This window comes from Pelodiscus sinensis, chromosome 11 (genome assembly GCF_052426305.1).
Source record: "Pelodiscus sinensis isolate ZL-2025 chromosome 11, ASM5242630v1, whole genome shotgun sequence".
Lineage (NCBI taxonomy): Eukaryota > Metazoa > Chordata > Testudines > Trionychidae > Pelodiscus > Pelodiscus sinensis.
This window is the reverse complement of record NC_143062.1, coordinates 23,576,558-23,602,898: the sequence shown is the minus strand read 5'-3', so window position 1 is coordinate 23,602,898 and position 26,341 is coordinate 23,576,558. Positions and strand designations below refer to the sequence as shown.

At 40.5% G+C, this 26,341-nt stretch overlaps 1 protein-coding gene across 8 annotated transcripts in view; it reads left to right on the top strand.

Moving 5' to 3' along the window:
• ERC2 (ELKS/RAB6-interacting/CAST family member 2) overlaps nt 1-26,341 on the top strand; it is a 1,139,467-nt gene that overhangs the window by 682,170 nt on the left and 430,956 nt on the right. For all 8 annotated transcript variants that reach the window (XR_016350432.1, XM_075938891.2, XM_075938890.2 and 5 more), the window contains one exon: nt 14,411-14,571. Coding sequence is in view for 7 of the 8 variants with exons in the window: in XM_075938891.2 (XP_075795006.2) it covers nt 14,411-14,571 (161 nt within the window). In the remaining variant the exon portion in view is untranslated. The remainder of the gene's footprint in view (nt 1-14,410; nt 14,572-26,341) is intronic.

Below are 26,341 nucleotides of genomic sequence, written 5' to 3'. Positions count from 1 at the left end.
CTGGGCAAACTAGAGGAATGGTCTGAGGTAAACAGGATGAAGTTTAATAAAGACAAATGCAAAGTGCTCCAGTTAGGAAGGAACGATCAGTTTCCCACATACAGAATGGGAAGTGATTGTCTAGAAAGGAGTACCGCTGAAAGGGATTTAGGGATTATAGTGGACGACAAGTTAAACATGAGTCAACAGTGTGACACTGTTGCAAAGAAAGCAGACATGATTCTGGGATGCATTAATAGGAGTGTTGTGAGCAAGACACAAGAAGTCATTCTTCTTCTTCGAGTGATGTTCCTGTGGGTGATCCACTCATGTCATGGTGCATCCTTGCACCACTGCTCAGAGATTTTTTTAGTGAGCAGTGCCCCTCGCTCTGTGCCTGTGCTCTCAGCGTCTCATGCCTCCGCTGTCTGACGAGTGTGCGCGCAGCATGAGACCCTTTAGTTCCTTTTCTACCGTCCTTGGCAGAAGACAGAGTCAGAGCAGTGGTCTTCTTCCTGACAAGAAAAATAAAATTTCTATAGTTAGTTTAGACTTTTCCTCATAGTTTAGTCAGTTAACAGTAGTTTGCAATATTTGTTTAAAAAGAGAGAGAGAAGCGCCACAGTGGCAGCTTTTTTTTCTTCATCATGCCGAGTTTTCCCAGCTTTAAAAGATGCAACTCATGTTGAGATTCGATGCCCATTTCAGATGGCCATGGCTCCTGCATTAAATGCCTAGGAGAGACTCATGCATCACAAAAGTGCCTGCACTGTCGGAACATGACAGACAGAGCCAGAAAAGACCGCGAAATGTGGCTCAAAAATCTCCTCTGGGGAAGTCCCTACAACTACCACGGGACAAACCTGAGGACACAAGGGGACAGCAAAAGCCCATTGACAAGGTGGCTTCACCATCCCACAAAGGCTCACAAGCTTTGCAGGCTTCTCCAGTATGCTCATTTCCAGCACTGCCCAGGGTCTCTTGTTCCCCAGTGCTATCAGTCTCCGGCACCACAGAGAAACTCAAGTGTGCACCAGCCAGGAGAGCTGAGTCAGAACCCAAGTGCACTGCTGCTGAGGCAGCAGCACCCACAAAGCCGCAATATGCCACCACGACCAGCTCCCACAGGCGCCTCTACTGTGCCTGAACAGACTGGTCAGACTGACCTTGACCGTGCTCCAGCACCGCAGCATAAGAAAGCGCTGTGCAAGATGAAGCACTGACAAACATCTCCTCAGCCAGGCACACCAACAGGAGCTTGCTCACCACGCTCATCAGTGGTGTCTTATACCCAGGGACACACTCATATGCCAGAAAGGCTCCCCACTCTCCTATGCTGCTCTCACCAAGAACTGACTATAGCAGCAGGCATGCCATTCATCTCTCTCAGGATCATTGGTTTCCTGGCATTCATATCGGGATCATTCCCTACAACAACATCCCATGTGGCCCAACCAGCAGTGGATGTATCCTCCATAGCAGTTCCAGCCTCAATGGCCCCCCTGGAAACCGTAGCAGGGTTACTGACCATGTTACTCCTATGCCTACCACTCAAGAGATATAGCTCCTACATTACAACAGCACACGTCTGTGCACTCTTCCACCATATCCACGCATTCCTCAGCATCTCACCCACCCTCAGTAATAACACAAGCGGGCTCCAATGATAATGATAACTTACCTCATTCAGACTCAGACAGCTCCTCACATGACCCCAGATCCACTAGACCAGACGAGGTAGCTCAATCACAAGACATTACACTCCAAGAGGTACAAGATGAGCAATACAAATGACTGATGATACTACAATCCACGGCATCCTCAAAGATAGCTCTACCCATCAATTAAACTATCCTTGAGCCATCAGATGTACTGTGGCAAAATCCAGCCTCTATCCCCCCAACAAACCGCAGGGCGGATAGAAAATACTTTTTCCCTGCAAAAGATATAGACTTCCTTTCGCACGTCCCCAGCCAAACTCACTGGTCATAGACTTGGTTAATCACATGGCTAAGAACCCACAATTTAAATCTACACCCCACAATGAAGAGCATAAGCGGTTAGACATCTTTGGCCACAAGGTGTACTCTTCTGTCACCCTCCAATTCAGGATATCAAATTATACAGCCCTTCTGGCTAACTACGATCATGCAACTATGCTAAACTACAGGACCTGCTGCAGGACCTTCCTGATGATGAGAGGTAGCACCTACAGTCCATCATTAAGGAGGGTTTATCTATAGCACAGACAACCTTCCAGGCTGCAATGGATGTTGCTGACACAACGGCTAGGGCCACAGCCACAGCAATCATAATGCGTAGAGCCTCAAGTCTGGAGTCATCAGGGATCCCAAAAGAATTGCAATTGAAGGTGGAGGATCTCCCCTTTGATAGAAAACAGCTATTTGCCGCTAAGACAGATGAAGTCCTACACTGAATGAAGGACTCTCGTGCCACACTCTGCACACTGGGGATGTACACTCCACCTAATAAGAAACACAAGTATACCCTCTACCAAAGGCCAAGGGACTATAATTATAACTATTACAGACAATAGCAGAAGACATGTGACAAAGGACCTAAGCAATGCCCTAACAGGAGGAGGACACCGCAAAATCAGTCCTCCACCACTCAATTGACCTCTCACAAACAATAAATTTGAAGTCTTGTTCAGGGGTCTGGGCAACCACCCCACAGATCCAGTGCATTCCAATGCTACCTTCCATCACCGCCTGAGACCCTTCTACCAACAGTGGGCCCAAATCAGTGTAGACAAATGGGTCCTGGAAATTATTAAATCGGATTACACAATCCCCTTCATATCCATGCTCCCTACCCAACCCTCTACCCTGTCCCTCTTTAGGGACCCATTTCATGAACTCCTATTACGAACATAGGTGCAAAAGTTACTCACCCTAGGGGCAATAGAACCTGTTCCCACAGAATGTCGAGGAAGAGGGTTCTACTCTCAACTATTTTCTAACAATCAAAAAAATAGGGGGATGGAGACCAATCTTGGATCTCTGGAAACTCAATAAGTTCATCCACAACACAAAATTCAAGATGGTGACCGTAGCAACTATCATACCTGCACTGGACAAAGGGGACTGGTTCTTGCATATTTTCATGTAACCATCCACCTAGCCCATGGAAGATTTCTCAGATTTGTCATAGGTCAAGACCATTACTAATACAGGGTCCTCCCCTTTGGTCTTTCTACAGCTCCTCAAGTCTTCTCAAAGACACTAGTCATAGTCACAGCCTTCCTCTCAAAATAGTATATATGTTTACTCAAAATGTGTACAATACCTTGATTGATATTTCTGGGATGTAATTTCCAAGTCCTTTGCATTGGTCATGCCATTATCAAATGACGCAAAGTGAATATTAACTACCAACTTTGAAGCTAAGTACATTATTTTTAATTTTTGAGATAAATTATTCACATGGTCACAAACTATTCCACTACCTATGCATTACATTTCTAGATTCTCATCATCCACTTGTCTTTTTCCATTTTTCAGATATTAGCGGGACTGTTTTTATGAGGATAGAAAACAATGGACAGGGGAGAGGCTGCAGTAGGGGGATATGGGACTCTCAGCTGGAAGCAGAGAACTTCTGAACTGGACAGTGAGAAAGCAGGCAGAGTCCATCTGGCTGCAGGGGTTACTCAGACATACTGGGCTAAGGGAGGACAGGTCTACAGGGCTAAGATCCTTCGCTACATTCAGAGCTCAATAAACCTCCTGTTTTATGCTGGGTGATAGTTGCTCTGGTCTGAAGAACAGGGATGCTCTATTCCCTCTGGGAGTGGAGGCCCCAGGGGTCCAGAGTGAGTGGACTCCCAAGTCCTCCTTCCCAAAACCTTGGGAATGATACTCCTTGGTTTGGGAACCTTTCACAAAGAAGGTGGTGGGACCTAGATGGGCTGTGAACAAGGAGCAGACAGACCTTTGTTTGATGGGGAAAAGTTGAAGGGTGGTATAGTGTTCCTTTTTAGGTCTTATAGAGTTTAGGGCTGGATCTGCCTTATCTTTCCTGCATCTGCTTTGTGTGGTAGACAACCCACCATTTAAGTGAAACTGTATGCACAACTACGGCCAGGGGTAATACCTTTTGGGATGGGAGGCTTCTCTTTGTCAAGAACCCTGGCCTCTGATTGCTCCCCCATCTGTGTGATTTGTTATGGCCCCAGTTCTGCAGAGGGACAAACTTTCCCCTTCCAATCCAAAAATAGAACAATGTGGTAGTTGCCACATGATGAGAATCTAATGGAATCTTTTCCTTTGTCCAGTCCCATATTTTTACATTGGAAGGGGCTGTTTAACTCCTATCAATTCCGTATGCATAGAACTGCAGATTACTGAAGTCTATGCAGGATAGGTTGAACTCAAAAGAGTGAGAATTGCTCACAGTTGATGTGAAGAAAAATAACTTTTGAAGGAAACTTCAAACCAGTAGCTTCTTAGTTGAACAAGTATAATAAAATATATGTTTCTATTTAGCTTTCTTCATAAACTCTTTTCATTATTCACTAGTATTACTGTATTTAGATAACAGTTGTAACTAAGATAACTGTACATAAGTAGTAGTACAATATAGCAACATATATTGGGTATGTAAAATTCATAAATGGTCTAAACATGCTAACAAAGTATTAAATTTTAAGTTAATATGATCACTGTGCAAAACGGTATGTGAAAAAAAATCTGTAAGGGATATAAAAAACTCATGTTTTTATCACTAGCATTGTTGTTAAAATGAAGTGCCAACATTTTAAAGATAATATTAATAATATTAGTCCTGATTGTTGGAAGATTGCCAGGTCTTCATCATCTTGCAGAAATATGTCATACTTGAACTATAAAAACATGTGAATCCATTTCCCTCTCCTTTTCCCCACTAACTGGAACTGTATTATGTTAGCGTGAGTTGCATTGAGCCGAATCCAATCTGGAATTAAGAATGCCCAAGGGCATTTTTAACAAACTGTCATTCATTTGAACTTTAACCCTCTTTAGTTTAACAGAAACTGGTTTCTCAGATGTATATTTTTTGCACATTCCCTTCTCTTTCTTTTTGTATCTTGGTGTGAAACTTTATTAATTGGACTTGGGAGGGAGAGAGGATTGCTGAAAATATATTGAAAACTAAAAATGAGAATTACATGCACACTACGTTGTTCTTGTGCCTGCCATCCAGAAATGAACTTCAGTTCATGAATTGAGAATAAACATATTAAGTCAAAGTGAGATCCTAACATGATGCATTGAAAAAAATGCATGTTTTAATAGCTCATTTATTATATTATTATAATAAAACTGATTAAATTAGGCCTCCCAGAAATGTAAGAAAGAGCTAGTAATGGATTCAGGATGTTCAGAGTTTCATCTTAAAAGATTTAACTCAAAGGTCAATGAGATTCCCAAAATAAATTATTCCAATGGTTGAGATCAAATACAACTTTTACTTAGTAATTACAACATCCAGTCAGCAGTCATTAGCGAGCTTCTGGAAGTTACAATTTCAACCTTTTCCAATAGGTGTTGCTGTAAGGCAGTAGTGCTGAAGAGATGTGAGGTAGAATAGATATAAAGGTAGAAAAATCTCACAACACGAGTAACTAGAAAAATAAGATTATCATTACTTGCCTTCAGAAAATAATTAAAATACTTTGCAATGCTGCCTGGATGTTTAATTAGATTCCTGATGAGAAATAGTGCCTTTGAGAAAAAAAATGTTTTATAATTTTTGTACACAGAGTATCCTATTAACATATATACATGATCTTATAGGAGAACAGACACTTCACTATGGAAGGAAAATGGATCCAATCTAAAGACTGAATTCATAAGGTTAGGAAGTTATTGAATATGTCCTTCCGTGCAAAGTTTCTCTTATGCTTTGTAGAGATGTGAGGCACTATTTGATGAACATTAAGATGATCCATCAGCTGCCTTTCATGGACAATAGAGAAACTGAAGAACTCCTGTGAGGTACAGGATAGTACTAATGCTGGTGTTTCTTCTACATCATGAGGACCAGAGTAAAGCAATCAGATGTCACTTTTGTATCTTCTTTTGGGGAGGAATTAAAAAATCCTCAATGTTCCTATCCTTCCTCTCAGTAGGGATTGAAAAAAGAAAGGAAATGAATATTTGACAAAATGCAGAAAGTTAATATTCAGCCTTAAAACCAAATGTCAAATCAGCTTGAACCTCTCTGGTGCAGGACTTTCTGGATCAATGAGCCCCTAGACCAGAGAGTGCTGGTGTCATGAAGCCCAGTGGTTGGAGTGGCCATGGAGCTAGAATCCTAGCTGATCCCAGGGGCTCACTGTGGAGCCACATGCCAGGGCTGGCTGCAGAACCCAGCAGTGATCTAGAGCAGCTGAGTACAGCGGTGGCAGCCTTGAGGCAGCTAAGCCTTGTATTCTGGGGCTGGCCGTGGAGCCTGGCGGTGCCCTGGCATAGTTGAGCTCAGCAGTGCTAAAGTACCCAGCAGCAGTTGCGGGGCAGCTGATTCCAACGGTGGTGTCAGCCAGGGTGCAGCAGAACCTGATGGTGGCCCTGGGGCTGGCCACAGAGCCGTGTGCTGTGGCTGGCCATGGAGCCTGGTGGTGCCTGGGGCCGCCAAGCAGAAGCAGTATCTGTGGGTTGCAGAGCCTGGCAACAGCCCTTGGGCAGCTGAGCCAGGCAGTGGCAGCTGCCCTGAGGCAGCCAAGCCCAGCATCCTGGACTAGCTGCTGAGCCTGCCGGTAGCAGCAACAACCCCAAGGCAGTGGAGTTTGGGAGAATCATAAGGATCTTGTGCAAAAGGGTTTTTGCGCAAAACAGAAGCGGCTACATTGCTTCACTGCTTCTTTTTGTGCAAAAACCCTTTGTGCAAAAAGAATTGGCAGAAAATATGCTAATGACATCGCAACTCATGTTAGTGAGTCCCTCATTAGCATAGTTTCTGCCACAAAAACTTGCAGTATAGACAAAGCCATGCTGGCCAATGATTAAAAGAGCTCAGTATTCAGCAAATGAAAGCCCTAGGCATGGTGCCTAAAATTGGGGGCTGCTGTGTAGCAAGCAAATCGACCAGGAAGTGCAGGACCCACTGAGTTTAAGTAGAAACTTCATCACAAAATGTGTGACAGGTGTAGCTGGCAACACTGCCTGTAGTTATGGTTGTCTGATACTTTACATCATTATATAATATGAGTGTGTATACTTAATATATATGATATACATATAGGAGCAATAGCCTAGATTCTCACATTAGCAATCACACACATTTACATTTTCTAACATTGAAAATCAGTGTTTTGAAAATCAGATCTCGTTATACTTCAGTAAAGCTTTTGATACTGTGGGTGGCACAGGAGGTGGGCAATAATTTTGAAGGGGGGGGTCACTTCACAAATTTGTGAAGTGGTACCGGACTGCCAGAAAGGGGTAGGGTCTTGGTGGAAGGGGCGGGGCCAGGAGACTTCCTGTGCTTACCTGCCCACAGACCCTGATTGGCCTAGGGGTGGGGGAGTGCATGAAATCTTTGCCCCCTGGCCCCTTGGCACTTAGAGAGAACTGCCAGCTGTTGGTATCATAGAAGTGTAGGACTGAAAGGGACTTCCAAGGGTCTTCTAGTTCAGTCCTCTGAACTCAAAGCAGGAAATTTATCCTAATATCCAACCTAAACCTCTTGCTGCAATTTAAACCCATTGGTTCTTGTCCTATTCTCACAAGTGAAAGACAACCATTTTTTCCCTCCTCTTGTAGCAACCATCTATGTCAGGGGTGGGCAAGAGCGCCTCCACAACTGACTGACCTGCGTCCGCTCTGCCACTCCCCCATCCCCAAGTCAATCAGTACCTGGAGGCAGGAAAGCATTCAAAGTCAACTGTTCAAAACACATGGGTGGTTCCATCTAGGTGCTGTGCACCCCTGGTGGTGGGAGGAGATTTCACACACTCCCCACCCCCAGGTCAATCAGGGCCTTAGAACATGGGAGTGTGCAAAGTCTCTCATCTCCTGCCTCTATCCTGCCGAGGGCACGTGGTGCCTAGAGGGAATCACCAGCTGTTTTGAAAAGCTGGTGGTTCCCTCTGGTGCCGTGCGTCCCTGGCGGGGGGAGGAGACTTTTTGCACTCCGCCGTCCCCTGGTCTTGATTGGCCTGGGGGCAGGAGAGCAGCAGAGTGGCAGCAGGCTGGATAAGTCGGCTACAGAGGCTCTCTTGCCCACCCCTGACATAGATGGTTGTTATAAGGAGGAGGGAAAAATTGTTGTCCTTTGCTTGTGAGGATAGGACAAGAAGCAATGGGTTTAAACTGCACCAAGTGAGGTTTAGGTTGGACATTAGCAAAAACTTCCTCAGGGAAATTAAGCACTGAAATAATTTGCTGAGGGAAGTTGTGAAATCTCCGTTGTTAGAGTTTTAAGACCAGGTTAGACAGCCACCTGCCAAAGATAGCTACAATAATACTTAATCGTACCTTGAGTTCAGAGGACTGAACTAGAAGACCCCTGGAAGTCCCTTCCAGTCCTACACTTTTGTGATACCAACCTGCCTACTAATCAAATCCTGTTGTTGCTTTAGGTATTTGTGAGGTAAGTAAGTTGGGAGCCATAGAATCCTGAATTTAAGTTTTGGCAGAAAAGTAAAATAGGTACTGATGTGCAAATATTGTATTAAAATATAAATGCATGTCTAGCTTTTGAATTCACAAAAGCTAATGATTTGTGATCTTAAGCAGTTTTTATTCACATTTAAAATTGTATTCTCTCTGACTTTAAAGTTTATTCACTTCTATATGTAGATATTTTTACATATATACCTGACTTTTGATAATGTTTGCTTTGTGTGCATTAAAAATATTCACAAATGGCCTGATTTACATGTAAGCAGGGTCAAGATAAGCCCTACCCTGACATCTGGGGGTGAACTGTGGCAAGTGATGCAAAAAGGCTTCAGGGGCTGCTTCATTTGCATAGGCACGCCCACCCTGTCTAGTATGTGCTCTCAGCAACCAAATGGTCACTTTGGCCATTGTGGGATCTCAAGTTTCTCTGTTATTGAGGCAGAGGGAATAAAGTGTTGTTACCCTGATTATGTGACTCAAATAGTGGAACTGTTTCGCCATAAACTAAAACAAAATACAGGACTATGTAGCACTTTAAAGACTAACAAGATGGTTTATTAGGTGATGAGCTTTCGTGGGCCAGACCCACTTCCTCACCTAATAAACCATCTTGTTAGTCTTTAAAGTGCTACATAGTCCTGTATTTTGTTTCAGCTACACCAGACTAACTCGCTAGACAAGGGGCATGGGTTCCAAACCCAGTCAGACTGAGAGAGGCTGGGGACAGGTCTTTGTACCTGGTGGTGGGGGCCCTGTCTGAGGGCCCAAAACACACCGATTGTACCCCCCCCCCCCCCCACCACCACCTCCTCCTCCTCCTCTTGCTGGCTTCACTGTGGGCCAATGGTGCACCTGCACTGAGGCTCTTCTACTGTGAACTGAACTTACTGAAGAGCTGAAATCACTGTGTACTGAGGGGAGCTTGGTGCCATACTGCTGAAGAGCTGAAATCTACTGTGAGCTGAAATCACTGTTGCTGAGCTACTAGCAGAGCAGATCATGGGACAACTAGCGGAGCAGTTTGTGGGGGCAACTGGTGGACGCAGGTGAGCGGCTGGTGGGGACAACTGATAGGCAGCCGGTGGAGCAGCTGCGGGACCTACCAGCTGGTGGCTGGGGAGTGTGGACCGAGGCAGGCTGGCGGAGCAGACACTGCTCTGTGGAACAACTGGAGCGGCTCACAGGACAGCAGGTTCAGTGTGGTGGAGTGATTTGCGTCAATGGCAGCAGCAGAAACCTACGGAGAGGCGGAGCTGCCGGTGGACCGCGTAAGGTGTATCAACCCCTGCCCCCTCCATTGCACCCAGGTTGAGATGGTAAAATCCTGTCAGGTGAACTTTTGAACTCTGAGGCGGCACTGATCCGGGGCAGAGACTTTTGGGGTGTCGGACTTTGGGACTTTGGGTGATTTTGGGGTTGCTGGCCTCAAGAGACTTTTGGGGTGTTGGACTTTTGGGGACCTTGGGTGATTTGTGGCTGGGGGGTGGGTCTTTGCTCATGTCTGGTTTATGAATCTGAGTTGTGGTGTTTTCCCACTTCAATGCTGATGTCGGTTACCTTGTGTTATTAAAGATTTGCTGCTATACCAAGGCTCTGTGCTTGCGAGAGGGGAAGAATTGCCTCTTTGAGGTACCCAGGGGTGTGTGTAAGATTTCCCAGGTCACTGGGTGGGGGCTCGAGCCGGCGTTGTATTATGTTGTTAGGAGGAGACCCCTAGATGGAGACCCCTAGATGGAGACCCCTAGATACTGAACCCGGCCCTTGCTGCAATTAAATTGTCCTGGCAGAAGGGTTACATATAGGAAACATGATGTGAGTTGTGGTGTCTCTGAACATATTCTAGGACAAATCTGGCTAGAGGAGGAAAAAATATATTTTAAAACTTTAGATGTGACGCTGTCTTATACTGCATATAGGCCCACATCTCCAGAGTACCATTGATTTTGATGAGACTATTGTGAAATAGGGTCTGTGCATTTGAATCAGTTTGTGTGACTGAATCTTTATAGCTGTTACTATTAGTAGATGCAACTGACTATAAGTAATAGATTTGGGGCTTTAATAATAAGCACCATGTAATTAAGTGAATTGAGTTGCTAAAACTGTATGCAGGTCTTGGAAAAATTAAAAGATTAGATTTTGGAATAATCCCATTAAAATGAAAAATAGAAAGCTAACTTTTATATATAGTTGCTCTTTGGGGATGAGGTATGTGTCTTTGTTTATGAATAAGTACAAATTTAAACCCTATTCATATTTTATGGTAACATATTGACATAACATGATCAAAATATTATAAATTATTTCAAGTAATCCTCCCTCCCCCCCCCCCGACTCTCCTTCTTACTAAGGTTCATCCTTAGTTTTCCTTTTGTTCATTTTTTCTGTGGATCACAGATTTTCTCTTTTTCAATATGTGTTTTTCCAACTATGACTGTTCTAGAACGTAATCACCTGGAAGGGCAATAATAGACATTTTGAAGATATGTAAAGTCCTTACCCTGCTAGTGGCTCTTCATCAATGTAACTCTGCTCCTGTAGAGAATTGGTTGCAGGATAAGTATTGTTTCTATTTGTTGTTTCATTCATCCCTGTGTTTCACCAGTTTTACCTTTTGAGGGATAGGGTGGAAAGATATTGAAAGATATTAACCACTTTATTACTGTTGTGCTAATGTCCACACTATACCTTAAGTAGGAGGAATGTTGTGTAGTCTTTTCAGAAGACTGAATGAGCATAGAGTTGCCTGCACTGTACACTTCTATCTGCCAGGTAGTCCCCGACATCTAATAATAAATGTGCAGCCTGTTTAAATTCATATCACGTGTCACTTGTCCTTACGGTATAGCCAGAGAATTCTAGGCATGTCCTAGTAGAACATGCCTTCTTATGTATTGAATCTACCAGGCACATTCTAATATTCCATTAACCTCAATGGAATGTCAATAGAGAATGACTGCACTGTAGATATGGTAAAGGGTTAAGTGATTTATATGTGTTCAAATAATGTTTGAGTCTGATTCCTATTGTTCAATTCATAAAATAGTGTTCTTTCTGCTTCATGAAGCTGTTATGTGGGAGGCAAGTAACAATATTTGCTCAGCTTGAAAAAAAGTAAGTGATTTATATGTGCTGATTGCATGGTAGTTGGATTTAGATAACAACATAGAGGCAAGCAGCAATTAAAAATGAACGTGGGGAAAACATCTTGTTTTCTCTGTAGACAGGCGGATTATATGACCACAGCTAAATTCAGTCAAACTGCTTCTGTACAGCAGCAAAAAGCCGACATTCCTGCTAAACTGCCGTAGCATCAACAACATGGTGGCACATGAAGAAAAGCAGTGAATTGGCTCTATCACCTATCACTTTTTGTCTAGTCAGATGTAATGTATCTAATATTTTTGCCCACTGTTGGTTGATGTATAGAATTTTAATTCTTTGGAGAGGGAAGTGGGTAGGAAAGAAAACAAAACAGGAAGCATATCACAATTTTTCTAAAAATATCATAATCACTGAATCTTTGGGAAATACCCTGCCACTTATTGTTCACATAACATTCTTTAACAAGTGAAAAAGCTCTCATTATTCTCCAAAGTATGCCATACTCTTTAGTTTGTGATGTGGCAATTACTACAGTGGCTCTATATTTTTAGCAGATTAAAAGTAGACAGAAATAAAAAAAAGAATAACAAAAAATCTGCAGTGACCAGTCTTATTTTTCAAGTATTTTATTCCTTATGTGTTTATTGGAAATGCATATTGCAAATACAAAATGTTTTTATTCTAACAAAACATTCAAAGAGAAAACCCCAAGTTAGGATCAATGCTCCCTCTAATATTTATGATCTGTGCAGAATAATTTTTTATATGCACTAAGGCATATATGGATGTGCACCACTCGTAGAAAGATGTGCTGCCAGCTGTGGACAGCTGTGGGTGCTCTGCTAATCAGATGGGCAGCATTTCAATATCTCCTGGGTGGCCACCCAAGCACTCAGCTCACAAGGAACACTGGTTAGGACCATTGTCCTTACCTATAGGTACTAGAAGCCTGATTCTCTGCTCAGCACATACAAAATTGGAACCTGTGGATGACCTCAAGTCTCATTGGCCTGCAGTCGCCAGTTTTATTCATTAACTTTACTGAGCTTCTGTGCCAAGAGTAAGGGGAAACCATGCTGGAGTTAATGTGTTTTAGTAGTGACCATGTAGTAACCTTTTATCATCTTATATAGACTTAACAATTCTATAAATGTACTGATCTATCTACAAAACAGTCCTGTTGTTGCCAGGCAGGTGTAATATTTTCCTTCCACAGAGGTTGATTTTATTCTTCAAATAATTATATTTCCCTTTTACAGTAAAACCCGTGTTATCTGGCACGCTCGAGGATTAGGGCGTTCCAGTTATCTAAAAATTCTAGTTATCTGAAGGTCCCATCAACCTAGGAAAAACTAATGGACAATAATAGTAAAACTCAAGTTTTTAATATTGGTAGTTTTGTAGTGTGAGGCAGTTGGTCTCACATTTCTATTTTGAGTTAAAGATGATTAGTACTACTTAAATAAAAAATTGTTAAACCAAGCCAGGCCTGTGCGCCTGAAGGGTACATCTAAACTACATGCCTCTGTTGTCAGAGGCATGTAGATTTGTTGTTTTGGCAAAGTCAAATGAAACTGCGATTTAAATGATCGCAGCTTCATTTACATTTACATGGCTGCTGTGCTGAGCCGACAAACAGCTGATCAGCTGTTTGTCCACTCAGCGCGCTAGTCTGGACACTCCCCTGTTGACATCAAAGCCCTTTGTCGGCAGCCCCGGTAACCTTATCCCACGAGGAATAATGGGGCTGTCGACAAAGGGCTTTGATGTCGACGGGAGCGTCCAGACTAGCGCACTGAGCGGACAAACAGCTGATCAGCTGTTTGTCGGCTCAGCGTGGCAGCCATGTAAATTTAAATGAAGCCGCGATCATTTAAATCGCGGCTTCATTTGACTTTGCCTATGTGTCTAATTTACATACCTCTGACGACAGAGGCATGTAGTCTAGACACAGCCGAAGATGTGACAGTATTGTGGCCGGGGGCAATGCCGGTTAACAAAGTTTTCTGGTTAACAGAGAGCAGGATAACAAAGGTTTCACTGTATAAACAGCCTACACTTATAAAAAATTGTTATTTTCTTATGGCAAAATAGTATTTTTTCAAATCCCTGCAGTAAGCAATTCCCCATGAATGTGTTTCATATTTATTGGAAAATCTCCCCTAAAATTGTTAAGATGGCTGAGAATACATTTCATGAATTTAAATAGATGTTCAAATGTAAGACCTGTAGCTCTTTCCCTCTTCCACATGCTCCCTACACTTCTCAGAGGTTCTCATTAGTATCATATAAAATACAAGTTGGAAAGGAGCTATTTTTGGTGAAAGTTGTTGTGGTGTCAAGATCAGTGTATGATGGAAGTGCTTGTTAGAACCACTATAGAATTAGTAACACAGGTCCATAATGAGTTCCATAGACTAAGTGGTGCAGGAAGTATTTATGGCAATGACACAGTTTGAAGGGCTCTTGGTAATGTACATTAGTTTGATGGTTTGTATAAATGTTATTGGTGACTCAATCGATTCTTGGAAACTTGATCATTTCCTGATGTTTAAGAACTGTTGCTTTTTAACCAGTAAAAAATAGGAATGGATTTGAACAATGCTTCCACTTATATTCAACCCTACTATGATTTTTCTGTGTTTATAAAATATTATTTGAATGAAAAATATGGAACTTAAACAATCTATGGTTTTTAGTTAGAAGAATTGATGAATGCACTCGAAAAGACCAGACAAGAATTGGATGCTACCAAAGCCCGTCTTGCCTCAACACAGCAGTCTCTGGCTGAGAAAGAAGCACATCTGGCTAACCTCAGAATAGAGCGGAGAAAACAGCTTGAAGAAATATTAGAAATGAAGTAAGTGCATTTACTCCTAATAATACTTAATGCATTGAAATTTCAGGTTTTTTCTTTTCTATATGTACTGTATTCTGATTTAAACAGTTTGAAACTTCGGACCTCTAGGAAATGTGTGTTGGTTAGGTTCACTCTAAAATGAAGACATGCAATAAAATATCCTTGGATTATGAAGGTAATATTTATTGGCAAATCAATAACAGATACAGGTAGAAATCTTGAAAAAGTGCTTTGTTATCACTTCAAGATCAGTGTTTTAAATTTCCATAATGTTCTGCCTTATTCTAACGTGAAAAGGGTTCACCTTTGGCACACAGCAAATTTGTCCAATGAACTATGCTAAAACTAGGATGTGGTCATGTCTTTCAGTAAGAATCCTGAGAAAAGCTTCATGTTGGATTTCCTGTTTAAGTATCAAATGAGGGAAAGAGAAGATCAATTTTATATAGATGTTCTGAAGCTTATTAAGTTGAATTGGCACAAAATAGCAGCTTACAACACTATTTCCATATAGTCTTAAGAAACTAAAAATGGTACCAAGGCCTATAATTTAAATTTAACTTCATCCCCACAATAAAGAGAAATATGTGTAATTATAATGCATTAAGGCTGTGGCATTTTCTTTCAAACTAGCATCTTGCTAGAGAAGAATGTCCTTATTATGACTTGGCCAGTCTGGTAACTATATTGTGAACATTACATACCAAAAATTCAAAGAACACAAAATGTTTTGTACAATTTAAAATAAAATAAAAAAATAGGCTATTGCTAATTTTCAGCTTTCATTAGTTCTCTGACTGTACAGGGCAAGTGTCCATACAGTTATTAATAAAGGTAAGTCCATCTGATAAAAATGATTTAATACTTCTGCTCTAAATACAGTATAGAAAACATACACATGTATACATACAGTATAATTCTTTTTACATCAAACTGAACAATGGCTATAATATGATACGTGGGTTGGTTATAAATATCTGGGTGCAATCATACCAATGAAATCTATTGGCATTTTCATCTATGGTCTGTAGTGAAAAGTGGTAATGTACATTGTACTTTGTTGATTACACTATTGTTTTAGGGTACGTCTACACAGCAGCATTATTTTGGAATAACTAACGTTATTCTGAAATAACATAGTCTGTGTCTGCACAGAAGCAGTTATTTCAACATAATGTCGAAATAACGCCAGCTGGAGGACTTCTTACTCTGACTCCTGTAACCCTCATTTTATGAGGATTAAGGGAAGTCGGAGGAAGAGTTCTCTTTCTCGGACTTCCTATAGGTAGACAGAGTCAAGAGCCGAAATAAGCTTCTTCAACTTAAGCTATACAATTGACGCAGCTCAAGTTGTGTAGCTTATTTTGGATTTAGCCCTGCTGTGTACATGTGCCCCTGGTGAGCAAACAGGGAACTAAATGAAATAATAAGCAGTTTTTGTTTTCTTTGCTGTTTTCTTATAGCTTTCTTTTATATGGATAAATATAGTTAGCTGCTCATTCATTGGCTCAGTGCCAATGTTTCTCTGTCTTGACAGTATAATGCTATTTGCTGTAGTCGATTGCATTATGTACAGTGGTAATGTCTCTCCTTAATGGAAAGGATACATTTTTGGTATGACTGACCACAAATATCAGTTGTTAGGCAAAACTTAAGAAAACATCATAAGGCAAGTTCTGGTTGTTGCTGTGGGATATTTGGGTGGCTGAACAGTCTCATGAATATTGGAGACACATGTTTTGGAATGCATCATTTGCTTGAGATTCCTAGTTGGTAAACCTTATGTAGAGTTTGAATTCACTTTGGACAGAAATGGATTTCCTAGCTTTATGGATAGGCTCCTACCAAATTTATGGCCATGAAAAATGTGTCATGGGCTATGAGATCTGGTCCTCTTCCCCTATGAAATCTGGTCTTCTGTTTGCTTCCCCCTATACTATGCAGATGTGGAGGAGCAGCATTTCTCAAATGGGGAGTCCTGACCCAAAATGGAGTTGCAAGGGGCATCACAAGGTTATTGAGGGGGGTCATGGTATTGCTACCCTTACTTCTGTGCTGACATTAGAGCTGGGTGGCATACCATGCCATGCTACCCTTACTTAGGTGTTGCTGCTGGGAGCGGTTCTGACTTCAGAGTTGAGCACCCAGACAGCTGCCACCTCTCTACAGCTGTTTAGTTCTGAAGTTAGTGTTGCCACCAGCAGCAGCACAGAAGTAACAGTAGCAGTACTGCAAACCTTCCCCTTCCTCCCCCCACAATAACCTTGTAACCATTGTACACCATATCTCCTTTATGAATCAGAACCCCTACAATTACAACATCATGAAATTTCAGATTTAAGTACATGAAATAATGAAATTTATAATTTTTAAAATACTATGACCATGAAGTTGACCAGATTGGACCGTGAATTTGGTAGTGCCTTATTTATGGATAAAGGACCTAATAGACAGTAGAAGACTCTGTTTTCTTATCCCAGGGATAGAAAGGAGTCAAAGGATAGGATGGGACATAAAAGTAGGCAATAGACAGTTAATGGCTCTGAGTCATTAATGCTGTGATGACAACAAGATGGATAAGATACTGTTTTTAGTTTTTTTCTGAATTTATACAGTTGCCAGTGTTGTTTGTTCTTTAAGTTTTAATAATTACTTTTAACAGCCAGCTTCAATATTTTTTATATTGTTGCCTTTTAATTTATTGGTTTATAGAGTTGTGAATGCATGTATGTATATTTGTCCTACCCTTAACTGGTGCTTCTGTCTTTAAGAAAAGCAATTTGGTACATACAGTTTATTTCAATCGATTTTTATTCTTAAAATATAAACCATGATTTTTCCAAAAAGATGTTTTCCATATTAAAAATAAACCCAAACATCTAAATCAAGAAAACTGACTTATACATAAATAAAGAATATTTCATAGACAGCAGAAGGTTTCCTAACCATCTTCTTCTCTTGCTGCTTGGAATTTGCAGGCCAGGGTAATTAAGTGAAAGTCCCACATTCACTACTTTATTACTTCTGGTTTTAAGCAGGTATAATTCCATCAGGTTTTTATATATATATATATATATATATATATATATATATATATATATATATATATATATATATATATATATATATAAACTCCAGAGAGTTGTTTGGAGTTTAAACATGTACCTTTTTGGAAGTCTCTTCTTTCTAGACATGTGGGACATCCCTAAGCCTAACACAGAGATCTAGTCCTACTGAAAACTATGTGAATATTGCTAATGATTTAGGTGGGAATAGGATTGGGATTACTTTCCTTAGTAAATAAAACAGATGTTAATGTATTACTGTTTTATAGTATACCATAAAATACTGTTATGTGAAATGTGATATGAGACTGAATTAACATTAGGGAAAATCCTTAAGTGTGATTTCAGTCTTACTCTGAAATGAATTTCTGATTACCTGTGCATTTATATATTATTCAATTTGAATGAGATTATCTGATAATATCATTTTAACACAATAGGGCTATGCATGTGTATCTGTGACTTGGTCAATATAACCTTATAACTTGTGAGGATGTGTGAAATTTAAAGAATTTATCATGACTATCAGAATCCAGGATCACATTAATATGAAACTTAACAGTGCCATTTTTCCAAGCACACTTTTTAATGGAGACCTGCACTTGAACTTCTTAATTTTGTTACTTTTTCAGTGCTTGTTACCACAATCTTAATATTGCATTAATGCAATTTAAAAATAAAATGATTGTAACTTTGCCTTAATACAGTTTAGAAAACATAAAAAATTATATAGGTAAAAAATCATGCTTTGAGTTTTATTGATGAAAATAGCTTTATTAATGCTATATGTTGTTTCTGAACATATAAGAAGTATGCTTTATAATGTGAATTTACATCTTTATATGTGAAAATATTTAGATTTAATAAAATCTGCAGGACATTATATAATATACTTTCTAAATAGGCTAATAAGAATAATTCACAAATGTATCAAAGGAGTTTGATAGTATATACTTGCTTACTGAAAAAAACCATAATGAAAGAGCATTTAAAAATTGCATGGCATTTAATTATTTTTATTTTTATTAATATACATTATATTCCAATAATCAAACTGTAAATAAAATTCGATCTATATGACTGAAGACAGAATAATGACAGGTCTGCATAGCAGTAATAGATCAACATTGTGTTTATTCATCTGCTTTTTCTCTGATAATGTATTAATTTAAGCAGAAGACCAGATTATAGCTCCATAACTGGTATTTATCATTTTATTATTTAATGCCAAGTGGATACAATTTATGACTGCTGGCTTATGGTCAGATAGGCATGAGTTGTATACTTAAGAACTTTCATGATGATTTCCTATGCTTTATATAATGTTAACGTTCCAAACATAGCTCTCCATTCTAAACCCATCTGATTGATATTGCCAAGATCTATCTTAATTTGCTGGATATAATCAGTTGTCAGTTTTAGACTAATTCTTCAGTTGTTATTACAAGTCTCCATGGACACTAAGCTATTTAAAGAACTTTAGAATTAAACAAGGTAGCAACTTAATCTAGTGCATTATGTATATGGGCTTTTTGATCTGGACTCTGAGGGCACATCTACACAGCAGGGCAAAATTTGAATTAAAATACACAACTTCAGCTACGTCAGTTGTGTAGCTGATATCAAAATAGCTTAATTTGGCTTAATGAGCTCACCACTCATTAGATGAGTACCCTTCAAAGACGATTCAGTTCAATGGAATGAGATACACATCTCCTTGTATTCTGCATTGGAGGTTAACATGAAAAGATTAAATTTCTATTTTTAATAATGCCACAATACTGAAGAAAACGTGGAGTCCTGTGGTACCTAGGGGCATGTCTGCACTAGGAAATTATTTTGAAATAACTGATTTCACATTAATAACTCCTGAAATAATTATTTAGAAATAAGCTTATTCCATCAGGAAAGCAGGAGCACAGATTTTGAATAATCATACTTTTATTTTGAAATAACAGGCTTGGTAGCGTGGATGCTCAGCTTATTATTTCAAAATAAGGGAGGTTATTTTGAAATAACTCCCTAGTGTAGACCAGGGTTTGGAGATTAACAGATTTATTAGGGCATACATTTTCATGGGTAATACCCACTTCATCAGATATTTGGACCAAGAGTCACATGTTATTAATGAAAAGTTATATAATATCTGAAGAAAATATGTTTATGGTCCATATGATTTTCTTAATGTACACACATAATTCATATGTGCATTAATGGCATTAATGCATATATGTTGTCAGCGGAGTATATTATATGTTCAGATCCATCATTTTGCCTATTTACCCCAATGATCACTGCATGGTTTATAACCAATGCCTTCTAAGTATAATAAAATTACTGAACTAATTATTACATAAAATATACAGTTTTTTAAAATTTTCTGTATTGCATAATGTTAAGTTAATATAGATTTCAGAAATTGTTTAATATCTCTTAATATGCTTAAATTGTCTTGAAATTACACCCTGATATTTAAAAATAGGTAGTAGGGTTGATTCTTTCCTTATATGATAATATGGTAGAAAACTAAAAATCTTGTGGAAATTCACTAAGACCTGTCTTGGAATAGCTCAGTGGTTTGAGCATTGGTCTGTTAAACTCAGGGTTGTGAGCTCAATCCTTGAGGGGAGGTCATTCAGGGATCTGGTGCAAATCTGTCAGGGATGATACTTGGTCCTGTTGAGAATGCAGGGGATTTGACTCAGTGACCTTCAAGGACCCTTCCAGTTCTATGAGAGAGGTATATTTCCATATATTAAGTTTGATTCCATCTTCATAGATTTTTAGGCCAGAAGGAATCATTCTGACCATCAAATCTTACCTCCTGTATTAAACAGACCATAGAACGTCTACAAAATAACCCCTAGAACAAATGTTTTAGAAAAACATCCAGTCTTGATTGTCCATGATAGAAAACACCATGACTCTTGGTATGTTGTTCCAATGGTTAATTACTCTCACTGTTAAAAATGTACACCTTATTTCCATTCTGAATTTGTCTAACTTCAACTTCCAATCATTGGATCACATTATACCTTTCTCTCTTAGATTGAAGGGCCATTATTAAATAATTATTCCCTAGGAAGGTACTTATGGCTGTAATCAAATTACCCCTTACCATTCTCAGTATTAGTAAATAGATTAAGCACCTGAAGTTTACAACTAGAGGCAGTCTCCAGGTTACGTGGATCCAACTTATGTCGGATCCCTACATATGAACGGGGCTTTTCTCGCCGCGGAGGATGCAGGCAGTGGGACCGCCGAGACACGCCGCGGTCCTGCTGCCCACATCCTCTGCGGCGAGAAAAGCTGCTCTGCGTCTCCCTGGTCTGCTGGGAGGGGGGTCCCCAGCAGACTATGGAGACACGGAGCAAAGCCGCGGAGGACGCGGGCGGCGGGACCGCGGCGCGTCTCAGCGGTCCCACCGCCCGCGTCCTCCTCGGCGACAAAAGCCATACAGCATCTCCCTGGTCTGCTGGGAGGGGGGCCAGCAGACTAGGGAGACGCGGAGCAAAGCTGCGGAGGACGCGGGCGGCGGGACCGCGGCGCATCTCAGCAGTCCCGCTGCCCGCATCTCCCTGGTCTGCTGGGGGGGGGGGCGCAGTTAGTTCGCCCCCCTAGCAGACCAGGCTTTTCTCTCCAACACCTGGGGTAGAGCAGCTGGGGGGCTGCTGGGGTGGTCCCACAGCACCGAGGTGCAGCGCTCCTGGACCAACCCAGCAGCACCCCAGCTGCTCTGCCCCAGGCGTGTCTAATTCAGCTGCTGCTGGTCAGTTTCAACAGCGGCTGAAGCTGGACGCCAGTTGCGACTTACATACAAATTCAACTTAAGAACAAACCTACAGTCCCTATCTTGTACGTAACCCGGGGACTGCCTGTATATGGCATATTTTCTAATCTTTTAATTATTGTTGTGCTCTTCTTTGAACTCTTTCTAATTAATACGCCAAAACTAAACACACTGTTCTTAGAGTCCTTGTCCATGTGTATTTCACCACACATACATGGTGACCAGAAGATTTTCTCATAAAAGTGCCCATAGAGTCAGTCTGAGCACCCCCTGGAGTTGCACTTCCGTGGTGCCTAATATAGTGCTCTGCTGACCTGAACCTCCTCAATTTCTTTTTAGTGACAGTGACAGTAGACTGGAATATCCCATAGCTTTTACCTTTGCAAGTGCATCTTTTCCTCCTTGTATTAGTATATAGTTCTGTTTTTTTGTAGTTATAGATAGTTAGTGTACATAGTTATAATTCTAGTTGTAGTACTTTGCCCCCCCCCTTCTTAATACCCATGGATCCATGGCATGCCTTAGTCTCCAGGGTTTAAAAGAGGTTTGTATGAAGCACAAGTCTAAAAGTGACCCTCACTTCCCCTTCTATGGTGCCTGGGTGAGAGTCACAAAAGAGACCATTGCCACATCTGCCAAGAGTTCCCCCTTGGACTCCAAAGGACAGAGAGCAGCAGCTGAAGGTTCTCCTTATGAAAGAGGCTTTTCACTCACAATCTGACCCAGCACTGGGAGACCCTGCACCAAACACCTCCTCCTTGATGCGAAGCACTCTGGCACCATCCTTGTTGGTACCAAAAAAGGACTTCTCCAGGCACCATCACAGATCAGCAAGGGGAACAGCTGAGAGGTGCCAATACTGGTGCCTCAGAAGAGAAGAAGTCAGAGGGATGGACTTCCTCTAAATTGAGGGATATACAACCATGAGAGAACCATTACTCAAACTCCACAATTAGGCCTGACTTGACTCCTACCCATGAAGGGAGGTCAAGTCCACATCCACAATGCTCCCTGAATCTGCTGGCACCCCCATCGATACCAGAGGCCTTTGAGGCAGCCAAGAACTTGATGCACTTCATAGCACCATTTTCCCCTTCTAGACGAGAGAAGTCACTGATGCCAGCTGCCTACACACCTACAAGTTCACTCAAGGGGGAACCCACCATGATGTCCAGGTGCTCCCTATCACCAAGCACAAAATTCCTTAACTGCTAAACTGACTGATATTTTTCCTTAAAACAAAATCCACAAATTTGCATTCTGCAGAATTAAGGGTCTAAAACTGGGATCTCAGGCCAGGTCTATAACACACCCGGAAGACCAGTTTAAGGTACACAACTCTAGCTACGTAAATAACATAGCTGAAGTTGGATTTCCTTAAGCAGAGGTTGGCTCCATCTCCAGAGCAGGAGGTCGACAAGAGCAAACACTCCCATCAACTTCTTATGAATCAAGGAGTTCTGGTGTCAATTGGGGTACCCTCAGCATTTGCTTTAGTGGGTCATCACCATACCTGCTAAATCGAACACCAGAAGAGTGATCTCTGGTGCGGTAAATATAGATGTGGCCTCAGGAACTAACTCTTTGTGGTTCTCATCAAGTCTGTGAAGATGAGGGTGGGAAAAAAGTACACTTGGTAATAATTTTTCACAGGATCAGTTACATACATTAGACAGAAACTGAATTTCATTGTTTTGACTTGAAAATCAGTGCATCCATATTTTTGAGACATTAATATTATGCACTGAATGTTTTCCTTTAAGCATCTAGTCAGTTAAGTGACAAATTAAAGGGGACTCTGAGCAAACTCCAGACAAAATTCCTGCCAACAAAGGAAAGTTGGATAATTTCCCCGTCTCTTATAGTTCATACCATCACATTGCAGCTGGGAATATGCCTCTTAGCACAGGGAGACAGACACACACTAGGTCTGTTTGAGCTATCATGCAAAGAGTAGCAGTTTGACCAGGGTGACAGGGGCAATGTGTTGAGCTAGCTTCCTCTGCTCATTTGAGGAAGTGGGTTTTGCCTATAAAAACGCTTGATGCTATAGGTATATATAATTTGTTAGTCTCTAAGGTGCTACAGGACTACTCGTTTTTTAAGTTACAGACTAACACGGCTACCCCTCTGAGATTTTGAATGTGTTATCTTGAGCAGAGCTCATTGTGTCTTTCTGCCTGCACTCAGAAGCAACTCCCAACTGCAGTGTAGAGGTATCCATAACATCTGTTATTTTTTCATAAGATTCTCCAATGTAGTGATACCACCAACTTAAAAATCACTTCATTTATAACAGGAACAGTTGTGGTTGTTATAACTGAAAGAGACTAAAAAAATACATGTATTTGTTTTTTAGTGTATTTTCTTTGTGCTTTTGGCAGAACCTGTGTATCATCATATTTGCAGTTTTTCAGGGAAAAGTGGAACGCTCCCATGTTTTTTTTTTTCCCCTCTACCAAACATTCAGCTCCATCTGAAAGGAAAAGTAGGGGAGGGGAGAAGAGAGAATGAAGAAGCAGGGAATGAGAGAAAGAAAATCTGAGGCTGCTGTGTATTGCAAGAGAGCTGAACACTTTTCCTCCCCATCAAAGATTCAGCTAAACTGCAAAGCAAGGAAAAGGCTGCTAAAATTGCCACTAGAGGCCAGTCTCAGGCAGGAGGCTGGTCTCTGAAATTGCTCCCCTCTCTTGCCTTGCATGCTCTTCCAAAGGAAATGGCTTTTGTTGTTTCTGTTTTTTTATTGTTGGGAGATCTTGGATGGATCCAGGAGCTGAAGGAGGGGAGGGACAGTCTAATCTGAGTAATTTGGTGAGGAGAAGGATGTGTTTCTAGAGTGTTATCGATGGTGAAGATATAGGAAGAAAGGAAGCAACATAAACTCTTAGGAAGCTCTTTGAGGGAGTGAACTGAGGAAGGACATATTGGGAAGTTCTCTGTCCTTCCTTATCTTTTCAGTTTAAGTCACTTTGTGTAGTCAGCCAGTTATTTAGTTTTCCCTGTTGTTTGTGTGAGTAATTCATGCTCAACAGGGGAAAGAAAAGCACTTTAGCAAAATAGGAAAATTGTCAGAGTGACCTGGGAGTAGGTCTATTCCCTGAAAGTACTTTTACCTTACTTTTTAAAACTCACAAAATATAAACTAATAATGTCCTGTTAATATAGATGTGTTTGGGAAATGATGCTGCCTCCATTCATTCATTATAGTTTACAATACTTCTTGTTCAAGGAAGAAAACAAGTGGATAATCCAGTTCCTATCCAGAAACAGAGGTAATACTAGTAGTACCTGGATGTTCCTGTAAAAATATTGGTGCATCACTGAATTAGTTTCAAGACAGTTGTTCTAACAAGCAACGCCTTTTCAATAATTATAGAATAAATAGCACTGGATCTATGACATTATGTGATTATTATTTGGATCAACTCTATCTACACAAAGTTACCAGGATTGGATTTTTTTCTAGTCTACTGTTCTGAAAATAAGATGCATATTAACAATTTTCTCTAAATAATTTGCTCAGTCCTAACATGAAGCACAATAAATGTCAACCTATATATTGGAAAAGATTGTTTTAATCTTTTCCCTATTATGAAAGCTATTTAAGCAGTTGATTTAAATATATATTAGATACTTTCCTAATGCATGTGAAGAAAAGGTGTGTACACACACACACACACACACACACACACACACACACACAAACCTTTTGAAAAGTAGGATGTTTTTTGTAACCTGTGGACTGTTTCCATTTAATTGTTGGATTCATGCTGAGAGTATAGAGAGTCATATCCCAAGTTAAATACAAACAAAACAGCAGGATGTTGATACAACTGTGACTTCCATAGGAAGTAGTTAGAATAGTAATATGGTCTCCTTCTAAGGTGGGTGGAAAGTCTCTTGTGACTGCTTTTTGCCCCACAGACCTGTAGTTCAGCATGCCTTGACTAACTTTTTTGACACCACCTTGCTAGTACCATAAAGATTAGAGAATCCAAATGAAGGCTTTGTTCTCTGGAACAGAAGTTTGCTTGACCAAAATGAAAAGATATTTAAAAAAGAAAAACACTAAAGGGGCACAGGGCAATAAAGTGCTTCTCTCTGTGAGAATAGTGTGAGTGAACTATTTACTTGGTAAATCACCTCAGTCATTTAAAGATACATGACTATCACCATGTGTCTGTTTAGATGAGAGCCCAGCAATCATGCTTTCAGACTGAACTACTTTGGTTTCCCGATGACATTTTTTACAAAATCTGTGATATTTGGTTATTAATTCACAAAAGGAAGAAAGTGTACCACCTCCTTTCATTTGTTCAATAGGTTATAGTCAAAATTTGGTTTCATAACATGACAGAACTTGGGATTGGAATGTAATTAGACCAATTCAAGCAATCTTCAGAATATGAAAAAGGAGGTAATGCTATGCCCGGTCTTTGCCTGCGTATTTCCAGGGCATAAAAGGTGCAAGGAGCCTCTCATACATCTTGTATTCCCTTTGCAGCAGCTGAGCACCATAGCAGACTTTTCACTTAGGAAGAGCTTGAAGTGTACAGACCTAGAAAGTGTTTTCCTTTTCACTAGGGAGTGGCTGTAGTGCCTTTTTCATTAATGACATTGCCCTCACATAACAAACTGACAATGATTCAGATACACACAGTATGCAAATATAAAGGATAGACTCTAATTATTTTCTCCTAGATGGAATTCAACCAATCAGACCCAGACAACTAGAAAAAGTACAGTAGCAACTTCTGAATCTGGACACTTCATAATTGGGAGAGTGGTCAAATATCAGCCCTCTAACTATGAAATACACAAGCTTAGATTCTAGGGGAGAAGATCCTTCTCCAAACAGGTGCTGGAAAATTATTTTTTATGCTGTACTGTATTGCTCATTTTTTCACATTGCAAG